This window comes from Syngnathus leptorhynchus, chromosome 3, assembly GCF_054491065.1.
Source record: "Syngnathus leptorhynchus isolate UIUO chromosome 3, UIUO_Slep, whole genome shotgun sequence".
In the NCBI taxonomy this organism is placed as follows: Eukaryota; Metazoa; Chordata; class Actinopteri; order Syngnathiformes; family Syngnathidae; genus Syngnathus; species Syngnathus leptorhynchus.
This window is the reverse complement of record NC_141197.1, coordinates 17,496,522-17,521,110: the sequence shown is the minus strand read 5'-3', so window position 1 is coordinate 17,521,110 and position 24,589 is coordinate 17,496,522. Positions and strand designations below refer to the sequence as shown.

The following is a 24,589-nucleotide window of genomic DNA, read 5'->3' as shown; positions in this document are numbered from 1 at the left end:
AGCGTACCCTGCCCTACTAGTCACACAAAACTTTGAGTGTACTTTGTTTTCCAGTGGCCTTAGACTACTTCGAGGTTATAACATATTCTCCCAAAAAAAATGTCCTTTTAATAATCGTAAATAATTTCCAAAAAATGATCAAGGACTTGGCTTTGTGGTCACGGTTAAACAAAGCGCCCACTTGGCCGTGAAAATGTTTTTATTTCTTTTCCTTTTCCACATGTTCACACTTGTCATAGTCGCAGCTTGACCGTTCCACTTTTCCAAGCATGTTTCTTGTCCTTGGCTTCAAAACGGTGACAATCACTCACAATAGTTTTGTCCCCATCCCTGCATGAAGCAGCCCGAGTCCCCGAAGATTGGCAAGCCACGCACGCTCACAGCTGGTGGCTAGTCTGACTCATTGGAGGCACCACATGCCATACACACTGCTCCACTTTGTGTGTACAGTGTAACAAGTTTGGCAAAGTGTGTCAGCAGTTCTCAATGTAGATTATAGAATCATGTTTTCCCCCAATACACAGAAAATTCCCAACCTCAACTCTAAGCCTAACCATGATAAACCCTCATTTAAAATCATAAAATCTAAGCTTGTTTATCACAATACTATTAATATTCAGAATGCAAAATCTTAATATTGACAAATCCAGTTTATTTTAATTTTAAAGATGCATCGCTACTAAAAATATATGTCAACGTCATAATGTACTGTACTTCCTTTTATCTCCAGGCGCTTGCATTGATGTTTTCATATTGCTCATTGACCTTTCCAAGACAGTTATATCATCTTCAATTCTTGGAAAGCAAAAAAAAAAATAAAACCCAGCAACCTAGAAAATTAATAAATGACTGTGGACCACCCGAAGGTTTCAATCAAGCTGTGACCTTTGAACCCGCTCCTTTGTTTGCGGAGCGTGACACCAAGTACAGAAAAAAATAAAATCACGCTTCTTAGCTCAAAATAATCACGCTTGGATTTGTAATAAAGGTTTAAATGTCAAACCACCGCATAACAGGAGCTGGAAAAAGAAACGAGTCAATACATGAATAAAACCGATGGAAAAGAGAAGCACGTTGCAGGTAGAAAAAAAATAAATAAATATAAGTCTTGAGAAATTCATAAAATTAGCACCCTTGGATAGCTCAGTGCATGTGAAGAGGCACAAACGCTTGACAGGCAGCTTACATTCTATGCATGTGGCACATTTCCTTTTAGTTCATGAATAGATTGTGACAGGCACTGTGTGGGTTGCGCCTTTCGTAAATGTGGACCGCTTTTTTCCGAAGGATAGTTTGTTATCATTTTCGAAATACCATAATACCGTAACTAGCGCTACGGCCAAAGTTGGAGGCAATTTGCAATTGAGTTTCTGTTTGGATGGTTACAGGATACTTCCTGTTTTGTGGAGAATGACTTAAACAAAAACAAAACAAAAAAACACAGGACAGCTTTCTGTTAAGAAATGATAACATATTGGGGTGGTCAGCAGCCCCGTGAGCCACCAACAAATATCCGCCCCTGCCCCCTAAAAAACATACATCAACGCATTAGCACTTCATCTTGCAATGTGGTAAACAAATATGCATAACTCATTTGCAATTGTGCATATTTTTGACCGTGTCAAATGGAGGACGCTCTGCTGTGTTGTTGAGTTCAGCACAGTGGGGTCAATGACAGGAGGCAAAGTTGAAAAGGTCACACGAGGCACAAATTGCAGGTCACCACATGTTTATTCAGTGTGCCGCGTATGTTTGTGTCTCCACAATTACTTGTTAACATCCTGCTCCATTTGCTCAATGATACTTTAGATTTTGCCCTCTCGCTTGAGAAAAATGGGACCGGATAAACAACAGCTCTGTTTTGTTTTAATTAGTCGGTAATCAGACTGGAAGGACGTGTGTGCCTACAAATTACATCACAACAGCTAGCTGACAAATAAAAAGCACATTTTTAGATAATTAGAAAATTTTAGTACCAGTTTGTACAGCAAGCGCTGTGTTTTTTTTTTTTTTTTTTAAAGAAAGTGTATGTTACCAAGCAATGGCACGGCGGTTGCCATGGCAACGAAACTTGTGTGTTTGTGTCTTTTGCTTTCCGAGGAGGCTGCGAGCAGAAAGGATCTCCAAAACGGTAGCGATAGATCAAACATTTAATGTTCCGTTATTTGCTTCTCTAGGGATGCAAAAGAAATTTTAATGCTAACAAACGCACTGGACTGCACGGAGACATGAGCCGAGCCGAGCGTACACGGAAACACACGAACGACAATGATCACTTGTTGTTTCTCACACCAATGGTTAGTTACACATTTTAATCGTTTGTTTTCAACAATTGCACAAGAATGACAAAACTCCACTTTCCCTACAGGTTAATAGTTGCAAGTTGCGCCCGAAAAGCGGCAAATTATTACCTGGGAGACGCCAGCCAATGGTGAACAGATATGCAAATTTGATGACCTCATTTTTAATTGTCCAAAGATTTACTGACCATTGTTTCACATTTCATAGGTCGCATATCATGATTATTTAAAGGACACAGGTCTGAATCCTAAAACAAGAAGTTCGTTTTACCCAGGTACTTTTGTATTTTCAAAATAATAATATTGTGAAGAAGAAAAAATATATATATAATGACGTCAGTCCTACAATCTATGTCCTGGGCATACCTGTATTGACAAATATTCCTCTCCAGATTATCATTCCCATCGAGAGCCATCGTTTAGTGCTGCCCCCTACAGTTTGCCCTCAGTTCCTTTTACTCCAAACGAGGTCCGAAACAGGCCAACTCGCAGTGCCGGGGCCAGGTATGACCGCCCCGCCCCTCACCCCAAGTCAACAGGTAAACAGCATAAAGTACAATTGTCATTTGTATGATTTTTATGATTATTATTTCAATTGTACATGTGTTTATTTCTTTTCCAGGTGGCTCCGGATCATACCATTTCAATGCCACCTCCGGTTTCCCCATCATTCACTTCCATTGGGATGATGTGGGATCCAGTCTTCATCGAATTGACTTGGACAGGTATTTGTTGTAAATTCTGCCTTTGGTTTACAAGGACAAACAACTAGTATTATATTCCACTGAAAAATGACCACCCACTGTGATGTAGTATTTTTTTCTTTTTGGTTTCCGTCAAAGTTGCAATAACAAATATGTCCACTAGGGCGCAGCAGACTCCTTAAAATCTTTCCCACCTGTAATATTTCGGCGGGTGGCTTCAATCCATATGAATGTTTTCCACCTTGCAGGCGCAGCCTAGATGAGTGTCCACAGTTTGGTACCTTGGACGACCTGCAAGTGCTCAACTTGCAGCATAACATGATCGCTACCATCAGCCAGTTGTCACTCTTGAAGCAACTTGTCATCCTTAACTTGGACGACAACCAGGTCACCGATATGAGCGGCATCCAAGCACTTACCTCCCTTAGGATTCTCAATTTGGGAAATAACAGGTGACATGTGTCTTAATAAGCATGAAGATATCAATGTAACAAATAAATACAGGAATTGATGAATCATTTTACACTTGATGGGCTTTTAAAAAAAAATATATCCAAAATCTTAAAGGAGTTTTTCCAAAGTAAAATCTGAAGCTGCAATGTGTGACTTCTCTTTTGCAGGATTTGTCAAATCACATGCTTGGACAATCTATCCAAGCTCCACATCTTGGATTTGCATCATAATCAGGTACAATGTTCATTTCCCCTTGCTGGATTCATAAATTGTATCCATCTATCTGGTTACACTTCATTAGTCTCCTTCGCCATGTTGTCTTCAACCTTCTTGGTCTAGCTGCTCATGTTTTGTGTGAGAAAAGAAACAAATATGTTATTTATTTTTATTCAGTTGGCAAAAAAGGCAAAGCGACAAGGCGAGAGAAATCAAACAATGAGAAGATATGAAACGGAAAGGCCCGACCGATTGTCTTAATTGTGTTGTGCCAGTGCGCACCGCCCACGCAGCACCTCAGGGAACGCTCTCGAGTCCTCTTCGCTTTGTGGAGCCACAGTCCGAATACATGAATAATTACAACACTGCACTGTGTTTGAAGTTCATCAGCGCCGTTTCAACTCATCATGTCCACAAGAAAAAACATTTACATGATAATATATATATTTCTTTTTTTTAAATGATCGTATTTCATAACATTATGAAACAGTTGCTAATGAAGCTAGATTTTGAATGCTAAGAATACATCTCTAAAAGTTGACTCCCATTCTCTCAAATGTGACCCGACACGTCGGCATAGCGAGCGAGGCCGCGACGCTTTTCCACTTGGCCGCTTCTTGGCGGGCGCTCCCGCGACACGCTCTGCTCACTCTGCAAACCGAGGCCCCCTCGGAACCTTCTCCTCTCATCAATTCCGCTTGTACTGTCAGCAGCGCGGCACGTGGGTGGCCGAGCGGCCCGACGTTGTGGACCGTGTTCTCCTCTGATAAAACCTTATGAATAAAAGAAAAACTTTGCCATTATCACCCCTACTGTTTGTCTCAGATCAGCAAGATGGAGAACCTGAACCATCTGACGGAGCTGCAAGTGTTGAACCTGGCTGGGAACAACATCTCCCGCGTGGAGAACCTCCAAGGCTTGGATTCTTTGACGGAACTCAACTTGCGACACAATCGCATCTCTTTTGTGGTGAGGGCCCTTCATTCATTTTCATCAAATCAGGTTTTCCAATCTCCATCCGAAACCTGAATTTCCCACTTATCATGTAAATGCTCGTTGAGTCAAAGTTCATTGGTGTCCAAGTCACGTCAGAGCCTCCGTCACTTCACTTCTGTGAGATCACTTTGGATGTGTCATCAAATCTGAAGCTTCCCGGGCTCAGCGCATGAAATCGGACCCTGAATAACAAGAAACTCACTTCCTCGGGTTCCTAAAGCTTTTAAACAGGAACACTACATGTCAGGACTTGGCCTATTCATTTTCGACTCCAATCCCTGAAGCACTTTTTTTTCGACTTTTTGGTGAAAAAAAAAATCCACTTGGAATCAACTCCAATCTTCTCCCATCACTCACCTTTTCCCACAACTATGTGCTAATGATCGGATGCAATATTTCACTTACTCTTCAATTCTATCATGTTCTCTGAAACCTGTCAACTGACTCAAGAGCGTGGTAAGAGTCATTTATCAAAATTGTTTTCACTTGTCGGCAGGTGGTTCTTTCACTCGGAGAATCCCCCCGTGACGGAGTATGTGGGGGGGAAACGACGGCAGCGATAACACGATAACAGTATCGTCACCTAGGGGCAGGCTGGCTTTTTCCATTTGTCTTGAAACATCATTACGGTTGAGAGCGTCAACAATATTCATACGATGGGATATCCAGCTTTGTTGCGGATGGCTTAGCTTGAACATCTGCGCGTGTGTGGTCTTGACTTTATTTGGAGATGAACGTCAAATGAATTTGTGTGTACTTTACTGAACAAGCAAGCACGGAGGTGGTTATTATTTTCCAAATGTAAACACTTCTAGGAATTGATCGAAAGTTATTTCTAGCTAACACATTAGCCACCTCGTGTTCTATCGGCCTTCGCAAGCCTGCAGGCACGTCTCCTCTTCGCCGCGCTCTGTTCGCATGCCAGCGCAGCGGCGGCCATCGCACGCTGTCTGAGGCTAAATATAGCCATCTCAGACTACATGATGTCATCGCTGAGCTGACAAGCCGCCTAACGACGCCCGACCAATTACAGCGGCCGTCTTTCCAAACAATTGATCATAGCGTGTTTGTGTTTTTCCAGCTTTCTCTGGCTGACAGCTTTTTATTTTCTTTTTTTTACACTCACACCAGTCATCACCTCATTGATTGTCACATGCAAGTCACGCCATGGATGACTTGCTACCCCCCCACCCCCCGCCTACAATAGCATTAGGTGCTAACTGCTAGCAATATATCCTGTCACTTGTTATCAAGTCTATAATAGCTAACTTATTTTTCCACTTGCAAACCGCATAGTCAACCGCTAGCTGATATATCAATAATTGCTAATCTTGCCGGAATCGAATGTGCGTATTGGCCAAATCTCATTTGCATGTGTGGTCCTCTGAGGATTTGGCAGGGGCGGGGTGCGGATGCAGCTCATTCAGAGCCATTGTTCCTTGCTACCAAAGCGTGTGTGTGTGTGTGTGTGTGTGAGTGTGTGTGTGTGTATGCGGGCTGCTGCTGCAGCATCTCTGCATTGCTCCCCCTCCCCTCCTCATCCTCCCTCCGCCCCCCCCCCCCCCCCGAGGAGGCAGCAGCATGCCGGGCTCGGTGCATGCGCAGGGCGAACGGGGATGCTGTGCCGCCGGAGCCCAAAGCTGCAAGGTGACTGACTGAGAGGAGAGGCCAAAGTGACGATGCTCTTCCTCCCTCTCCTTTTCCCTCCCAGGACGAGGTGGACCGTCTGCCCCGCTTGCGGCGCCTCTTTCTCAGCTGTAATAACATCAGCAGGTAAGCCTTTCAGCCACCTTAACGCCCCCCCCCACCTTTGTCCTCATCCTGTACCGCTCATCCCATACGGAATCTGGAGAAGATTCACCAGGCCTAAAAGTTGTTTGAAGCACGCTGGATGTTTAGTGCTAGCTCAGGGCGTGTGGGCTGGTTTGTCACACCCTCCCTGGTAGCCTCAATGAAGACGTTAACTTGTGGCTCACCTCACAAAAGCGAAGCCTGCATGTGCAATGTGGCCTGGTTGAAAACAATGAGCTATTCAAAGTATGGTAATGTCCTCGCATGTGGGCAAGGAGAGCCAGTGTCGCTGATGTCAGCTGTTTGTCAAACACGCACATGCAAAATGAAAACATTCTGAAGAGGCTACTGTCGGCGACAGCTGACTATCAAACGACAGCCTGTGATGTCACTCGCAAGACCACGCCCCTTAAAGGGAAAGTCACGTCAAATGTTCTGAAGAATATGTTCGATGCGGGCCCGTAAAACCTTTCAAACATTTTCCTCATCTTTGTATTATTATTATTTATTTTTTTAGATATTATGACTTAAAATTTGGAGTTTTTTTTTTTCTTCTTATTCGCCCAAAAAACGTTCCAAACCTTTTCTTCATTTTTTTTATTATTATTTAGATATTGTGACTGAACATTTTGACTTTTTTACTCCTTGATATACGGTAACTTTATTTTGGTCAAATCCAACCATTGCGATATTTCTGTCATTCTTTTGATCACAGACGTCGCGTCACTCTTGTAACTTTTTTTTTTTTTTTCCCGACCTAGTCTCCACCAGCTAGACTGCTCCAGGGAGTCGCTCTCCCTTTCCGAGCTTACCCTGGATGGGAACCCCGTAGCCCTGGAGACATGGTACAAGCAAGCTGTCCTACGCTGTGTGCTTCACCTCAAACAGCTGGACATGAAGCGCATCACGGTAAGAAGCCTCATTACGTGTGTTTCCCCAAACATCTTCTATCATGAGCCACACTAGTATTACCTTACTTTCCAAATCCAGACGCAAAAACTTGTTTACTCCATTCAGTGCTCCAGCTCTTATTCTCTCATCAAATCCAAATGTATTTTGTAAATAAAACCCTTTTTGAAAGGCTTTTGTACTGTGTATGTCATCGCCTGCCGGAGATGTTCTGACCCTCTCCGCATTAAGCTGTCTAAAATAAACCATCGAGGCATCGCTCAACGAGACCAAACTGTCAGGCCTTCGGAAAGGGCTGTCAAAGTCCATTTGTGTCTTTGTTTTTCGACACGTTCAAAAAGCTGTTATCACACAAACACACTTTGAGTTTTATTTGTGGCTTTGTTGACTTCATTTCACCGTATCCAGCGTTTCCTCCATCGGAACTTAAGTAATCCTTTGGCCTCATATTTATGATTATTATTATGATTATGATTATTATTATCCATCCATCTATTATTTATGTCGCAAAAGCCCCTCCTTTGAAATCAATAGAACATTGACCAGTGTGACCAAAACAGCCGGGTGGACAGCTTCATATCTTTATCGCGCCTAACTGGCAGAGATCCTTGACACCATGGCATGCATCCCAAAACAAGTGTTGCGCTGTCACAGACTGTCACAGTTTAGCAGCATTGCATTCTGGGAGTATTGGCTATCCCCAACAGCTGGGCTGTGTTCATCCCAGACTGAAAATCTAGACCGATAATCCTGTGATGATGATGATGATGATGATGATGCTGGCTGGCTGGTGGGTGTCAGAATCCCCTCTCCTACTGCAGCAAGTGGTCCAATTCTGACTGACACCTCTTTTTTTTTCGTTTTTTGGGCAGTTCTTCACTCCGCTGAATAATTTAGAAGTGGCAAGACTGCTGACCTCGCTGTTATGATTTTTTTAAAGGACGAGGATCGCCGCATGGCTGGCGTGCAGGCTCGGAAAGAGGAGGAGAAGAAGAAGGAGAGTCACAAGCAGACCATTCATAAGGTACGCCTTTTGGAAAACAAATTCCACATAGGAAAATATTTCAGGCCAGAAGACGCTATCAAGAGTTTTGAGTGGATTTGCTCAGATTTACTCTACCTCGCCATCGGGGTGTGGTACATTCCACACGTGGGGTTGTGTCAATGCTAAATTTCAACCGCAATTGTTTCAAGTTGTCAAAGAGGTAAATTTATGTTGTGTAACTCCAGCGTAAGTTTCAACTTCAAAATCTCAGCCATCAGCAGAAGCTATTAGGTAGCTTTTGACTGAGACCTGAGACAGACATCTGAATGGTTCAGCTTGGGGCGAGCGACACTTGAAACCTTGCCAACTCTCTGTCGACGTAGGAGAAGCGGCGTCTCGCTATCCGTAATGCGGCGCAGCAGTGGGAGGGCGTCGTCGCCGCCTGCCTGGAGCTGCCGCCGACCACAACCAACGGCGCCAAAGATGAAGTCAGCCCGGAGAACAGCCCCGCCCACTGCCACACGCAGACCAACGGCTTAGCTCAGGAGCCTTCGCCCGATGAGCCACGGTGGGTCTGATGTAACAGGATGTGATCACAATTCGGAAAAAAATAGAATTATCTTTCCCTATTTTCATGCGCTTAGCTAATAGGAAAGTTGTAACTGCTGTTAACGTGAAAAAAAAAAAAAAATACTGCTTCGTGAAGCAAATTTGAAGCTTCATTTTCAATGAGTTTACTGTACCGTATCAAAATATCAGAATTCATCTGTCTGATTCCCTTTGTTAGACGGGTGAGTCCGGGTTTTGGACCGGAACGAATGACGGGTGGACCCGAAAACCGTTTCCGCACCAACAGCCGTCCAAACAGCCCTCGAGATCCAAAGTAAGACAAGCATGATTTCATTTTTAGATCATTCGAAATACCCAAAGACAAATCAAATCTGCATGGCCATTTGAAATTCTTCCTCGATGATGAATTTCATTTCGTAAAACGTGTTTGGATTACACACATCCATCACGGACGTATGCATCAACAGTTGCAGAGATGAATTATGTGGAAGGCGTGCATTAATCGTTTCCTAGCCGGCACGTAGACAAACAAAATGGCCCTGAGAGCAAATGGTGACAAATGTCTGCCTCACCCCTCTGAGCTGGACCCGGTGTCAGCTTTTGCTTCCATTGTATCGCCCCCAAATCTATATTTTATCTTCCCCCTCAGGCCGAGCGTGTCATTCATTCGCCTTTGAGAAAGGTGACACCGTCATTCCCACGCACGCAAACACAAACAATCGGCGATACCTTCCTCCCGCTTAACGGATGGAATTGTCTCCTGTTTTTTGATGTCTCGCACGACATCGCGTATCGTCTGGCCGTCGTGCGTGAGAATCCTCGGGAAGTACGCCGTCACAGATGGCGCATGGGTTGTCACCCTTCCCGAATAGAAACAGATTCAAGAGGACATCTGGATCGACATCCTGTGTGATGACGTATTTGTGTCGATTTCGGAGACCTTTACCATTTTCAAATGGTTTGGATTTAGAACAAAAAAAAATTGAAAATTTGATACTTCATTTTAGTTCCTATGTTCATTGTCATGTTTGTCTTTGCGTCGATGCAAATAAAATGAAAGGAAAAGATGAATAATTCTGCTTGAGCTAGCAGAGCTACCATTCCGCTACAGCTAGCAGAGCTAGCCTAATCGCTAAATCCGGAACATCTGTCGCTGTTTAAGTGGGGAAATGACAATATAATGCTGTTGTAGCAACACTTATCCTCAATATTAAAGAAATGAAGTCCTTACAGACGGTGTATACTTCTTCGGGAAGATTTAATTTGCCAGATGATCTCCTGCGGGATTAAGTGTGATGATGGTGGATTTGAGTTTATGACATGTTTTCTGCACAGTAGGTTGAACTCAGTGATACTTTCCCTCGTCGTCTTTTCACGACTTTCTGCCGAGTGTAATCGAGTGGGCTGTTTTTGGTTGCATCCTTTATGATTTCAAAAATGTGTATAGACACACACACACACACACACACACATAGGCAAGACCACACTTGTACACAATTGACCATATATTACTGACGATATTTTTTCCCAATTTTTCAAAATTAATATTGCACTTGTAAAGGATATATTGTGCATTTTGCTCATTTTTAACAGTTTAAACAAAAGGTATATTTTTTTCCCCACAATCAAATGAAAATTCATGCATTTTTGTAATAATTAAAACATTTTGTGGCTTTTTTTTTCTTTCATAGGTCCAAATGTGTTTTATTTTCTTCTACGTTTCAGGCCCACGGAAGCAGGAAGCGTGACGAGCCTGTCGCTGTCCGACAGTCATCTGGCCGAGTTGGACGGCGACACCTTGCGCTTGTTCGGCCCGGGTGCCCTGGAGGCATTGGAGAGGGGCTGGGGAGTGCAGACGGCCGGCGCCGTCACCGTCATCGCCTTCCGTTACATCTACTTTGACGCCATCGTACCAACGCTGCCCAGGATCAGGGTCAAGTTCCCCAATCTGGCGGTGAGAAGATTATACACTGAATATTTATGCAACACGGAATATGCAACTTTATTTTTTTCTGTAGCATCTCATTTTCCTGGAAGCCAACATCAGCCGCCTGCCACAGTTGGCCGCACTGGCTCAGGTTCGCCGTCTGGACCAGCTGACCATACACCCGCAGGGCAACCCGGTGGTGGGTCTCGCCTTGTGGCGCTCCTTCGTCATCTACCGTCTCCACCATTTTAACCTGCAGAAGATCAACGGCCAGGAGGTCAGTCCGCATCGCGTCAGTAGATGGCAGTGGTGCACAAATTCTGTTATTATTGATTAAAAATGGAATTAGGGTATGACATGATTACTTGCAGATATCTAATAAAAATTATTTATAATCTTTTTGATGTTCATGTAAAAGCATCAACCATAAATGTCTTTTACCCAAGACATTAATTTAATTTAATTTAATTTAATTTAATACTCAAACAGTAATAGAGGGAAAATCCTTCTTGGATAGACGCTGTGTTTTTTTTTATTTATTAATTTGTATTTGATTATGTTTGGATGTTGGTCCCAAATGAAATGGTTTATAAATGTCGCCGTACTGTACTGGCTCTCCTTGGCATTGGCACGTCCACATCGCTGTAACGTTAAGCATATTGATGTCACTCTGTATGTTTCTGTGTGTCGTATTAGTATATACGTGTGTATGTACGTGTGTGTTCACGTCCTTCGCCAGGTCACCATGAATGATGTCATCGCCGCCGAGCGCGTCTTCGGTACGCTGGGCCACGTAGCGGCCACCGAGACACCGCGCTGCCGCCTTCTCTTGCTGCTGGAGGAGTCCAGGTGAAGCTCTAATCATTTCATCCAATATCTTTTTTGACCCATATTGGGTTATTTTTTTTTTTTTTTTTACTCAACTGTTTGTTGAGTGTAAAAAAAAAAAAAAATCTACTTCGATACATGAAAGTAGGATTCCTAGTTGATGACTTCCCACCACCGACAGCAAGTATGTGACCGAGGTGGAAACCCTCGCGGGCATGTGCGTGCTTGACTAGCCGTGTGTTTCTATCGGCATTTTTTTTGTCTGCTGCTGGCACCAAGCAGCCGGCGGTGCTAAGGTACTTGGCACCGTCACACGCACACATAGAGAAACATTCCACCTTTTTCCCTTTCATACTTTAATTCTATCCTGGAGCGTGCACTCGGGCTGAACTGTAAATAGCAACGTAGACTCCTTAGTAATTAAACCGGAAAAAATGCATGTCATGTCCAGACAATTTTACCTTCCGTCAGAGATATTTTTCCACTTTAATGTGCCACTTGGGTTTCCCCATGCATCTTAAGTCACTTTCTCTCAATATATTCAAGGGGGCCGGATTTTTAGATTTGGATCTTGACTTAAAGGCAACATAGCATGCATTTGCCCCCCCCCCCCTAACTTATTTTTGCAAGATTAAAGCCACGCCCCTCACGAAATGGTTTTGAAAGCTCACCTCTAATGAATTTAATGGCATTTTGTCTGTATTAAAAAAAAAAAAAAGAGTTATTTTATGAAATCCTCACTCACTCTCAATCTCATCTTTCACCTTCCCCCGAAGGAAGCGGCAGCTGCAGTTCCTGTTGGAGGGGCGCGGCCGGCGCGCGGGGCTCAGCCCGGAGGAGCTGCGGGACAACGGGAAGCTGGCGGGCGAAGGCCTGAGCCGAGCACTCTTCAACTATCCCAGCCGGGACGGCAGCACAGACAGCCCGGAGGTTAGCGCGAGGATTGAGACTCATCCTGCAGTTTTGCCATGCTAACATTAAGCTGGAATCAATAAATGGCTTTGGATGTTCCGCGTCGCAGGAAGGCGCCGCCGAGGCGTCTGAGCGCGCCGCCACCGTGGACCTGTACCTTCAGGATCTGGTGCGCCGGGCTTCAGAGACCAACGTGAAGGGTGAGGCCTTGCACCGCCTGTGGCCCCGGATGTTCGCCGAGATGGTACGCGACTGCGTGTTGGAGATGCGCGACCGAGAGGCCTTCCGCCAAGCCAGCCTTGCTAAGCTGTCCAAGTGAATGAGGACAGCTCGTGATTTGCCATCATGACCCGTAACGACACACACGCACGCACGCACGCTCACGTCTGGACGTTTTTCAAAAGCACCTTCTCCACTTTTAAGGACTTGTCGTTGATTGAATGTAGTTGGGACAGCTTTGAAATGATCACAATCTGTTTTGAATCATCTTCTCTTTCAGCTCATACTGGATGTTCATGTCCCACATGCGTTGCCTGAGAAAAGATGGTAGGACATAAATTAAGAGTTTGTTTTAAAAACACTGGATTCCTCTATTGTAGTATTAAAAGATTCTCTATTAACACAATCATTGTGTTTTCATGCCTAACTTTATTTTTCTGAATTGTACCAGGCTTCTGTCAGCGGTGAATTTATTTTAAAACAATGTTTTTTTATACATAAATAATTCAACTTGGAAAGTAAACAAGTAACAGACCTTTTCTTCCTCAGTAAAATCTTGGTAAAAGCAGTTTCTGGTGTCCCTAATGTAGTGGCCGATGAGTGCGTCTCAGCAGGGGGCGCAAAAGAGTCACTTTTCCCTCACCGTGTGTGGCTCACAACAAGTCTTCGACATTCAGATTCTTTTTGTGTGCGTAAAAGTCACAAGCACGTGAGCTAAGTGGTTCCGCAGAACTCCTCCGCACTTTTTTTTTTTTTTTGGCGTGACTCTTAATTTGAGATCCAGGATGTTTGTTTCACACGATTCGGCAGGTATTGGTGGACAGGAAAAGCTTGAGCAGAAACGTGGATTATGTGTTTAGAAGCCGAGGAAAAGTGGCGTTCATTTTGGGCTGCTGACTGGAATATGTTGCCTTCAAAGTCCACTGGAGTTCACGTAAACCAGGACCACTCAGGTAAATCTTGTTGTAAATTTTTAATGGGATTATTTAACTCACTCATGAAGCTTTTCTTTTCATTCACAACGTCTTTTTCGTTTTTTTTAATTGTTTATGTTGGTATAGAGTATTTGCTATCAATAATAAAAAAATGTAATTAGTAATGACAAATAACTTTATTTGCATATTTGGAACATATCAGTGGCAATTTGCCAATGAACCAAAATTTGTGTAAATATCAAAAACAATTGCATGCAGGAAAGTTGCCAAACACGAAATGTTAATAGTTTGATGTTCTAATATTAGGCAAGTACAATCCATTAAAAATAGAGCTGCTCAATTTTCTCCCCAACCTGGTGAGAGCGATAATCCCCCCCCCCCCCCCCCCCCTTTCGGTGCAGCCATTATAGCCATGAGCCATCCACATGGAAGTCTCAGTCGACATAATTAATGTCGATTTGAGTATGCAAACCCCAAATCCTGCAAACTCTATAAATTCAAATTGCACACATGCCATTTAATGTATCCCTAAAAAAAATCCCCTTGTAATGTGTTGTGTTACTCTTGTAGGATTTTATTACGTCGTTCACTTGGATGCGATTACATTCACTATGAAACAAAGTTGTGTTTGAGCATGTCTAATTTGTCATTTCCGATTAGTGTGTGATCATCATCCTACAAGAATGCGAGGAGTCTACACGTGGCTTTTCAGGTAATGTTTTTTTTTTTAACACCTTTGATGCTATTGTGTACCTGGATCTAATTCCTCCCAACTGGCTGGCTCTGCAGGCATGTTGTACTATTTCTATTTTGTTTGGAGGCTGTGAGGTGTCAGCACGTCGCAGACCACAGAAAGGTGAGCATGGAGCGAGGTCGCACCCAAATACAAACCCGTACATCTCGTGACATCGCCCTGCACGTGTCATCACAATCGTGTCTTTGTTTGTCAAATACCGCCAATTTAAGAGGACTCTCCTCTTTCCTGCTTCCCGTAAAGTGTTGAAAGCTTGCAGGAACGCTCCCAAAAAAAACTTAGGTGCCAATGTTGTGTCAACAAACTGCCACATCAGCAGTTTATGGGCTAAACTGGAAGTTCGGGAACGTGTTTCGTAACTTTCTTTACCATCGCAAAAGTGTTTAAAGGATTCTGAATAGACCATTTTTCGGCAAACGTTATACATTCAAAGTGTCGACGATCAAGTCTTGGGTGAAACATCAAAGATGATTTTGAGCCTTTGAACCCAACGTACGTGTTTTGTAACCGTTAAAGATGGATTGCCTAATAATTGACGGATGACAAGTGTCCTGACAACCTTCCAAACTTTCCATTCTTTAAAAATCCTATGAATGGAGTCTTCTTAAAAGATATAATAAAAGCCGCCTGGCCTGGCAAGGCCGTCTTCCCAAAGCCGCTGCAGGCATCTCAAAGTTGAGAAGGGCTTCGAGCCAACAGAGACTTACCAGCCAAAACACGACTTAGAACTTTACTTCTTTTAGTGGGGAAGAGTTGAGCTTCTAAAAAGGTCCACCTGAGGAAATCACATTGTTGTTCTCATCCAGGTCCCTCAGAGGACGCCAGACTCTGAAGCAGACCATAGAGGCATCCAAGGATCCTGGGCTCCCTGGGGGTCCTGGTCGGCATGTTCCTTGACATGTGGAGGTGGCGTGCAGAAGCGGAGTAGATCGTGTGTAAAGGTCTACCCTGTTGATCCGGGTCAGGTCATTTCAGCTTTGAGGCCGTCAGTTTCCATCTATCGGGATGGCGGCCGTCAAGAGGGCAGGGGGAACCCGTCTGGTGGACGCAGGTACAGACAGTCTTTGACCAAATCAAAAATGATATTTAGTCTTTAGACTTTGCCAAGGCCGCCCCCCTTAAATGCCAAATCCTGCATCCACTAGACAAAACCAAATGCTTTGTTCTGGTTTTTTTTTTTGTTCTTGTTACATTGGGATTAAAGTGACTATGTGAGGCTGTCGGGGTGGGTTGTGAGACCCCCCCCCCCCCCCCCTTTGCAAAATTCCTCTTAAAAGAGAGTCCAGGACTCAGCCAGTGCTTGGCAGTTCTGCAGTCCTTCCTGTTGAAACAAATCAAGCTGACAGCACAGCGACAGGGGGCGGCTGCTGAAGGGGAACGACTCCATTGGCGCATTTCCATTCGAGGACTTAACTCCAACTCATTTTTTTTCTAGAACAACATTTAGGAGATAGGCATTAAAACTTGTACGTTCTGGCCTAGCTGACCCTGATCACCCGACACTGCCTAATTGTCTTCAGGAGGATCAGCGCCATCATCCCGGGCCGGTACGGTTTTGGAAGAACTCCATCGCGGACTTCGGAAAGGGTCCGGCAGTCTCAGCCTGACAGACAGAGACGTTCCGCCGTCTCCCACCACGGCGGACCTCACACGGAGATCCTCTGGGCCCCGTTGTACCAACAGAAGGGCCAGATGGGGCTTCCTCTGAGCGGGCAGGATTCCCAAGCTCAGCAGCCACAGCGACAACTGGAGCGACCCTACCAACCTCTCCCGGCTTCTTCTTGTGTGGGAGAGGGCGATGGCCACAGAATCTGCGACCATAAGGTTCAGACGTCGACTTCCTTCATTTTTTTTTCCACGTCCCAGCCAAAGCGACTCAGTGAACACATCTATTTGAAATGAAACACACCCCCTGGGTTCTGTATAACATCACGAGCATAAAGTAAATCAAAGCCGAGACTTGTTTAAATGGAGACGTCGACGCGTCTTCTTTTTAACAGCAACCTGATCAATGAGTAACGTCAACGCTGGCTTCCACTTCTTCCTGCTTGACTAATTACATTTTTTTTTGTGTGTGTGTATACATAACCTTGGCGTACCCCTTTGGAAATAAACAACTGCTCAATGTGTATTTAAGGTCGTGAAAGGGTGAAGAAGAAATCTTAGTGTTAATCTTTCCAGAATGCAGATTTTGCAATCCCCCCCCTTCTTTTTTTAAAAAAAATTTTTTTAATAATTCAAATTTCCCATGGCAAATGATGGAAAATGTTCAAAAGTAAAAATGTCATTATCAGCAATACAGGCAATGTTTTAAACTTGCGGCTAAAGTCCCATTCCAAATGAAATGATTATTATTAACAATGTCATTATCTGTTTTTAGGCTTGTCCCACATTCAGCAAACCCATCAGAGCTGCTCAGTGTTCCACACACAACAAGAAGCCTTTCATGGGCAATCTGTACGAGTGGGAGCCTTTCAATGAAGGTACTAGTGCGACCTGCATGTACAAAAACAATCCAGAAAAATGCGCCCCAAAAATAGGCTGATAACGAACACAAAATCTCCACCAGATGGCGCCAAAGTAATACTTGTATTCAGCACCCAAAACAAAGAGTCCAAAAAGAAATCTGAGACTGTCCCAATAGAATCTGTTCGTGAATGCCAAACCGCAAATATCCGGGGGCTTACTGTAATCATGATATGGATTTTCATATGATATGTAGCTTCATGAATGAATATGTATCAATACTTTTTGAGTTCAAATGTGTCCATGTGCTTTTTAGTTACGGGGGATCAACACTGCGAGCTCAACTGTCGAGCCGCCGGCTTTCGGTTCTACGTGCGACTCTCCGACAAGGTGATCGATGGCACGCCATGCGGACCCAACAATTCTTCCGTGTGCGTAGCAGGAAAGTGCATGGTAAGATCACATCATTTTATTTGGTTGCATTGTGGCCACAAGAGGGCAGTATAGTTTAAGAGTCATCTCGTGGAGTGAAGCTGAGGTCCACAGGAAGTTGCGCTGTGGGATTTTTGTTCACTGTTTGAATCCAAGTGGCTAAAACACACCTGCCAGAATTGGCCTGACACGTCGTTGCGTGGGAGCAAACACACTACACAAATGTTGTGATCACTTCCTGAACCATCCTCACACTTCTTCTCATTCAGAAAAAAAAAAAGAAATCACTCCTCTCAGCTGTTGGAGCCATTGCACTCGGAAATTCACCCCCGCCCTCATCGGCTAGTGATAACGCCAAAACATCTGTTATAAATATGAATCGCAACTGTCCGTTTGCCGTTTGTTTTGCTCATCTGAAATCCGGGCACTGATAAGCAGCTTGAAAAAGAGGTGATGCTAAATGTGGAGCTTGAAATACTGCAGCCTCCAGAGCTCCAACTTTTTAACTTATAAACATTAGCTGGACAAAGTGGGAGAATGTATACTGAGTCCTATGAAGTCTGCCTAGCAACAACTGATGCAACCAAAAAAATAAGTTATTTGCTGTTTCTCACTATCAACAACTCGCTTTCTACGATTGGAAATATTTCCCCAAATGTTTCAGTGGGCTCTCAATTCCCCTTTAACAATCCGCTTACTCTCCTTTCTAAAAAAAAAAAAAAAACTCAGGAAAGCGTCCTCTCCCCTCCCCTGCACCTCCCCAAAAGCTCTCTTTACAAAGCTCGTAAGGGATGGTCGCTGACGTTTTTTTGGGGGGGGACTTGAGAGCGAGCGCAGTGTAACTTTTTGGGGAGAATGCTGCCGGTGCCGAGCCTGTTGCTGCTGGCCTGCCTCCATGTGCAGGGGAAGCCGAGGGCCCAGGTAGGACCTGCTTTTTCGGGGTACCTGGTGGAATGTTGGGAGAGCTCGAGCACCTTGTTGGTTTAATTGGATGTCGGAGCCGATCCGTCAACGCCGTTTTAGCTCAGCTCTGATTGACTGACGAGACTAGCTAGGTCAAACTATTCCAATATGTAATTAGATAAGGAAAACATATGACAAGAAAAACACCAATCTATGGTTTCGCGGATTTTCTGGAACGCGACGTATCACTTAATTCGACTTCCAGATTCAGCATCCCATCCAGCCATCGCTATACATTCCTGGACATGGGCTGGATATTCTATAAAGCAAAGGTTTATGGCATTTCCAGATGCTACGCCAAGAAAACATTTGATCTTATTTGTGTTTGTGCGTGTGTAGACCTCTTCGAATCCCCGGCGTGCCTTCCAAACATTCGCCCTTCACCCCTCGCTCGTAAATACATAAGTGGTAAAATCAGGCTCTCTGGCGTCATCCTATGATGTCATCAAAGCATCAGCTAACCTTTTTTATTTATATATATATATATATATATATATATATATACACATATATATATAAAATTAAATGATACATTTATTTAAATACGTGTCGAAAAATTATGTGGATTAAAACAATAGGTAAAATAAATAAATAAAACCAAAAGATTAAATCGTAATAATAATAATAATAGTGAATGTGATCCTGTAAAAAGACTCAGGAAGCATCCCTTATATTAAACAGGAAATCAGCCATTTTGTTTCAAAGCAGCCATTTCAGTTCAATTCTTGCAAACACGTCATTATCAGCCTTCATATTTGTATAGCAAAGACAATTTTGCTAGGCACCTGAAGAAAATGCTTTCCCTCTTTCTTTTTTCCCTCGAGTGCCCGTGAATAACCTCGTGTCAACGTTTGTTTCACGAGGGGAGATTTTGACTGCTGTGATGATGTCGTGTGAGGTGTGATGGATTTTACGCTGACACGGCAGAGCCGTTTAATGCTCGTCATGTCACTAACACTTCTTCATGGCTGCACTTTTATTCTTTTTTTCCACTGGGGATTTTTTTTATTTGTTGGATGTTATGCTCATTGGAAACATGAAATACAAACGGAATGACTTTTAGAATCCTGCGTGACGGGACATCGCCTCAACCGTTACGCGCTTTCACACAGTCATCAGATACTTGACAAACTTCGGACTTTTCACGCAAACATTTGGAATTATTTGAACAAATAGTCCTCTCTGGTTGCTCCTCACAGATTCCTGGCTGCGATGGCTTCCTGGGCTCCGGGAAGGTGATGGACAAGTGCGGAGTGTGCGGCGGCGACAACGACACCTGCCGTCTCGTATCGGGACTCTTCCGCCATTCTCTGACCAAAATCGGCTACCACAAAATCGCCGAGATCCCGCCGGGAGCCACCAAGATCAACGTCACAGAGATGACTAAAAGCCGCAACTACTTAGGTAGGAGAAACCTTTTTTTTTTTTTTTTTTTTCACCCCACAAAATGCTACACAAAGCCAAAGAAAAATCCTCAAATCAATATTTCATCCAGCTCGGGAGGCGGCCATTTTGCCACTGTCGACAGGTGCTCAAGTAACAACCAATCACGGCTCACCTCTTTTCTGACTTTGCTCATGTGAACTTTTTTTTCTACATCAATAATCCCTTTAATGTTTTAGATTTGTGGGGACCATTTTCTGAATTAACTTTTGGAATGTTATTTAATGAGAGCCAGATCCCATTTTAGTGGTATAACCTCAACCCCCCCCTTCCAACCCCTCCCTCGATGAAAGTGCTCGACGGAGCAGCACGCGGCTCATTTAAGTAAACGTTTTTGTAATGCCAAAGTTTGCGACGGCGTCCAGGTCCCGGTGTATGTATTCTCTCCGCTCAAGTAATCTAGGACAACGGGGTTTCTAATGGATTTTTCATGAGCAAACACATCCCACGTATTCCCTCAGTGGCTCTCTTTTTTGGGCCCGAATGTGCTTTCACTTGATCCAAACAGTCTTTTACAAGTCTTAAGTTACCCTCCTAATGCATTTCTAATGTTCCCTTTCGCTTAATCCACCGAGTGCTTCGGCCAAAAAGGTCTGCCAGCGAAAAAAGGATGACAAGTTTTCAAAGTTACTTACAGCCCTCACATAAGGTTGTGCTATTCCACATTTGACTCCGATTTTTCTGAGAATTTCTTTGGCTTTTTTTGGTGACACTTATCGTAAAAGAATCTTCTTGTCGGTTTCCCGCAGCACTGAGAAGCCGCTCGGGTCGCTCCATCATCAACGGGAATTGGGCTATTGATCGGCCGGGCAAGTATGAGGGCGGGGGCACGATGTTCACTTACCGCCGACCCAATGAAATCAGCAGCACTGCTGGGGAGTCGCTTCTTGCCGATGGGCCCACCAATGAGATCCTGGAAATTTATGTGAGTTGAGAACACAATTGCATATATACTTTTGTCTTTCCTGTGTATTTTTCATTTAATTTAATTTATATATATGTAGTGATATTTAATAAAAAAAAAAATTCTAATTAAAAATTTACATTTTTAAACATTTATAAGATTTAAAAGATTTTAAAATGTAAGCATTATTTTTATTTAAAAATAATTCTTTCCTGTGTATTTTTCATTTAATTTAATTTATATATGTAGTGATATTTAATTATTTATTTATTTTTCTAATTAAAAATTTACACTTTTAAACATTTATAAGATTTAAAAGATTTTAAAATGTAAGCATTATTTTTATTTAAAATGTAAAAAAATTACATTTTTTAAACATTTTTTATTTTATTTCTGTGTAGTTTTAATTGTGGTAATTCTCAATACCCCTCAGTTGATCTTCCAGCAGCCCAACCCTGGGATTCACTATGAATATGTGGTCGCCTTGGAGACGCCACAAGGTAAACAAGACCTCCAGGATCAAAGGTCACATGACATCCACCCTTACTCAAATCAATCACGCCTCTCAGGGAACGCCGTGAACGAGGAGCAGCAAGTGGGGCACGACGATTCCCAACGGGGAAATTACGACCCAGCCGGCGGGGGGACTTACCCGCCTCATCGTCATGACAACCAGGCGCCGCCGCGGCAACGGGAATACAGTTGGAAGATGGCTGGCACCAGCGGGTGCAGCGCCTCCTGCGGTAAAGGTGAGATTTGAGAAGTTTCACCCTGAGCTTTTTGCACATGGCGTATGTTTTTAATTTTGCACTGTGTAGGTTCCAGGCATCCCATCTTTCACTGCGTCCAGCATCTGAACCAGGCCCAGGTCCAGGACGTTTTGTGTGAGGGCAGCAGTAAACCAGTGGAGCAGGAGGAAATGTGCAACCTACAGCCCTGCCCTGCATTGTGAGTCAATTGTGTGTCCATTTCATTCAAATCCAAATATTATTAATTTTTTTTTTGCTAGTTGGGACATCGGCGAGTGGTCGGAATGCAGCAGGACGTGCGGTCTGGGCACGCAGCAGCGTCAGGTCCTGTGTCGCCAAACCTACGCCGACCGCACCCACAACGTGCACGCCAGCCACTGCGACCACCTGCGGCGGCCCGAGACTTCCGGCACCTGCCAGACCAAAATCTGCAGCGAGTGGCGCGTCCTCTCCGAGTGGAGCGCCGTGAGTGTCGACCGTCTGTCGCGGCTGATCCGATGGAGTGGGTTCTTAATTGGCTGTGTTCCGGCAGTGCTCGGTGCCGTGCGGGTTGGGTCAGAAGCGGCGGGACGTGCGCTGCGTCAGCAACGTGGGCGACTTTGTGCCCGACGCCGAGTGTAACCCAAACCTGAGGCCGGTCCACGTGGAGAATTGCGACATGGGTGCCTGCGCCAAAAGTTGGTTCTACACAGACTGGGGCGCCAAGGTAGCACACACACACTCACACACACACAACGGATGCCCCAATAATTGGAAAAAGAACAAAAATGCAGCCTCCGCCCTGTCAGAATATCCAACAGATTCCCATTCAAAATGTTCAATGGAAAGACTTTTGTCTCCCTCGCGACAGTCAAGTCGCCATTCTGGAAAACATCTGTGCATGTGATTGATGAATGCACAGTGCATGTACGGTCCGGTCCGGTCCATACATACTGTCTGGTTTCAACTGGAATCTCCTGGTCAGCATTATGCTCAAATGCTTAAACATTTCCTCAACCATCTTTACAAACATCAATGTTGTAACTTCATTGTCGTTTCCTGTTCTTCAACATCTTCATGTTCAGGTGTAGCTCAGTGGAAAAGTTGTTGTCCTCCATCACATAGGTTGTTGATTCAATCCTTATCTTTGGTGATTTTTGTCTGTTTTCCCCAAATGTTGAAAATTCCACCAAAAATGACAGCCACATAAGTAACAGAGCAAAAAAATGCTCCCCCCCCCTAAGAAATGTTAATAAAAATCACTCATTTTTAGTATCATTTAAATGGGCAATTTGTTTTTCTTGCAGTGTTCCGCTGAATGCGGGATGGGCGTTCGTACGCGAGGTGTCTTGTGCTTGAGCAATCACATCAGCAGCCTCCCACTGGAGGGCTGCGGCAGCCAACGCCCTCCAGACTCCCAGGTGTGCAACACGGGCCCTTGCGAAAACGCCATGGAGTGGTTCACCGGCCCGTGGACTCAGGTATGAAGACGTAGTTATGAGCAACACAACTGTAGCCATGTCGCTAATTTACGTTTCAAAGCACAAGTTCCGTAGATGCAAGTGTACGAAGTGTGATAGCAGTAGTGTTGGAAGAGGCTGGAAAGAAACAATGACCTTAACTGAGCTTTACTTGACATGTACGTGTTTGTCAGTGTTCTGCAGAGTGCGGCGTGGGCAAGCAGCAGAGGGCAGTGGTGTGTCTGTCGAAGTCACCAGACGCCATCGCCGTGGCGCCCCAGTACGAGTGCTCGTCGCTGGAGAAGCCGCTCAGCCAACAGAGCTGCAACGTAAAAGCTTGTGGAGTAAAGTGGTACTACACCGACTGGAGCTCTGTAAGTACGGATCTGATGAAATTTGAAACCCTACTTTGAAACCCTAAACACGATGTTAAAACCTGAACTTTTTTTTGTTTTGGTCCATGCAGTGCTCCAAAACATGTGAGGGAGGATTTCGTGTGCGTGAGGTTCGTTGTCTCTCCGAAGACATGCAGTCCAGTACCAGTTGCGAGGATCGGCTCAAACCGGCCGAACGGGAAGACTGCAACCCCGAACCTTGCGTACCTCAAATAGGTTGGTCCGAAAAGCCATACCAGTTGGTTTGCTCGAATCCATTATTGAATCTTTGCGTTTCCGTCGCAGATGAGCACTGCAAAGACGAGTACTTCAACTGCAACGTTGTGGTCCAGGCTCGCCTATGCGTCTACGACTACTACAAGAGGAGCTGTTGCGCATCCTGCTCTCGCCACCCCCACAGACACTACGTGGCCCACAGGGGGCGCAGCTGACCCTCATTGGAACAGGAAGTAAAAACATTTGCACGCGGGAAAGGATGGAAAGCCACCTTCGTTTAGGGTCCGTCTCCATGGAAACAAAGGCCCGATTTGAAGGCAGAGTCAACACTACACCCCAGAAGTAGCCATTAAAGTTCGTCTTTGGAGGACGCAGCCTACAAATTCGGACACCACCAATAATTGGCTGGAGCTATACTGAAGACTCATTCAAGAACACTGGGAATTTGGATGCACACTATGTTAACTTAGCAAACTTTTCCCGTCTACAAAGCACACACATACAATTTGTGATATATTCAAGGACCTACAGACTCTGTAAGAAACAAGTTTTGGCTCTTCAAAAAGCTAGCTAGCAAGCAAATTAACTATTTCCCTTTAAGGTTTTTTTTTTATCATTGAAAAATATTTATTCAGTTTTTGAGTATATCTGTATTGACATTGCTTTCTTCTTAAAATAAACACTTTTGTACCATTCTCTTCTGTACATGCAAGTATAAGGTAAACGTTACTTTTCTTGTGTGACAAGAGCGACACATAGTGGCCAGTACCAGCAAATACACCCTGTGAAGAATGGACATCCACTGTATTGATTTGCAAAAATCACATTTTATTCCATTTTACAGCATTTGCTTTACTTCAGTTAAAAAACTATCATCTGAGGTCCTAAGTTGATTTATGTTGTTTTTGTTAAACTACATCATGATCAAGGATGAATTCTTGTGTTGGTTGATTTTGTTTCTTGTGTTGAGCATTGTGGCAGATCAAAATTTGTCCGGCACCAGTGATGTGCATTCCAGTTCTTTTAAGTGAACTGAATCTTCAGAATCAGTTTCGAACCTTGCAATAAAGTTTTCAATCAATC

The 24,589-nt window shown here is 44.1% G+C and overlaps 2 protein-coding genes across 2 annotated transcripts; both read left to right on the top strand.

Annotated features, from left to right (window-relative positions):
• The first annotated feature begins 2,178 nt into the window (after positions 1 to 2,178).
• lrrc49 (leucine rich repeat containing 49) lies at positions 2,179 to 13,644 on the top strand. Its single transcript, XM_085907817.1, has 21 exons — positions 2,179 to 2,297; positions 2,369 to 2,431; positions 2,509 to 2,575; positions 2,693 to 2,839; positions 2,923 to 3,025; positions 3,253 to 3,456; positions 3,625 to 3,691; positions 4,499 to 4,642; positions 6,381 to 6,442; positions 7,222 to 7,369; positions 8,310 to 8,393; positions 8,738 to 8,922; positions 9,142 to 9,237; positions 10,650 to 10,878; positions 10,943 to 11,128; positions 11,591 to 11,700; positions 12,456 to 12,609; positions 12,701 to 12,943; positions 13,091 to 13,137; positions 13,401 to 13,498; positions 13,621 to 13,644. The coding sequence occupies exons 1-18, from the start codon at positions 2,229 to 2,231 to the stop codon at positions 12,908 to 12,910; spliced, it is 2,328 nt and encodes a 775-aa protein (XP_085763943.1). The 5' UTR covers positions 2,179 to 2,228; the 3' UTR covers positions 12,911 to 12,943; positions 13,091 to 13,137; positions 13,401 to 13,498; positions 13,621 to 13,644.
• thsd4 (thrombospondin type 1 domain containing 4) lies at positions 13,018 to 24,506 on the top strand. The gene is made up of 20 exons (XM_085907816.1): positions 13,018 to 13,137; positions 13,401 to 13,519; positions 13,621 to 13,763; positions 14,406 to 14,457; positions 14,535 to 14,601; positions 15,306 to 15,550; positions 16,020 to 16,323; positions 16,880 to 16,982; positions 17,282 to 17,418; positions 19,560 to 19,764; positions 20,553 to 20,728; positions 21,141 to 21,207; positions 21,277 to 21,456; positions 21,526 to 21,655; positions 21,717 to 21,921; positions 21,989 to 22,162; positions 22,743 to 22,916; positions 23,090 to 23,269; positions 23,362 to 23,506; positions 23,576 to 24,506. Exons 3-20 carry the CDS (start codon positions 13,661 to 13,663, stop codon positions 23,719 to 23,721), a joined length of 2,793 nt encoding a protein of 930 aa, XP_085763942.1. The 5' UTR covers positions 13,018 to 13,137; positions 13,401 to 13,519; positions 13,621 to 13,660; the 3' UTR covers positions 23,722 to 24,506.
• The last annotated feature ends 83 nt before the right edge of the window (positions 24,507 to 24,589 follow it).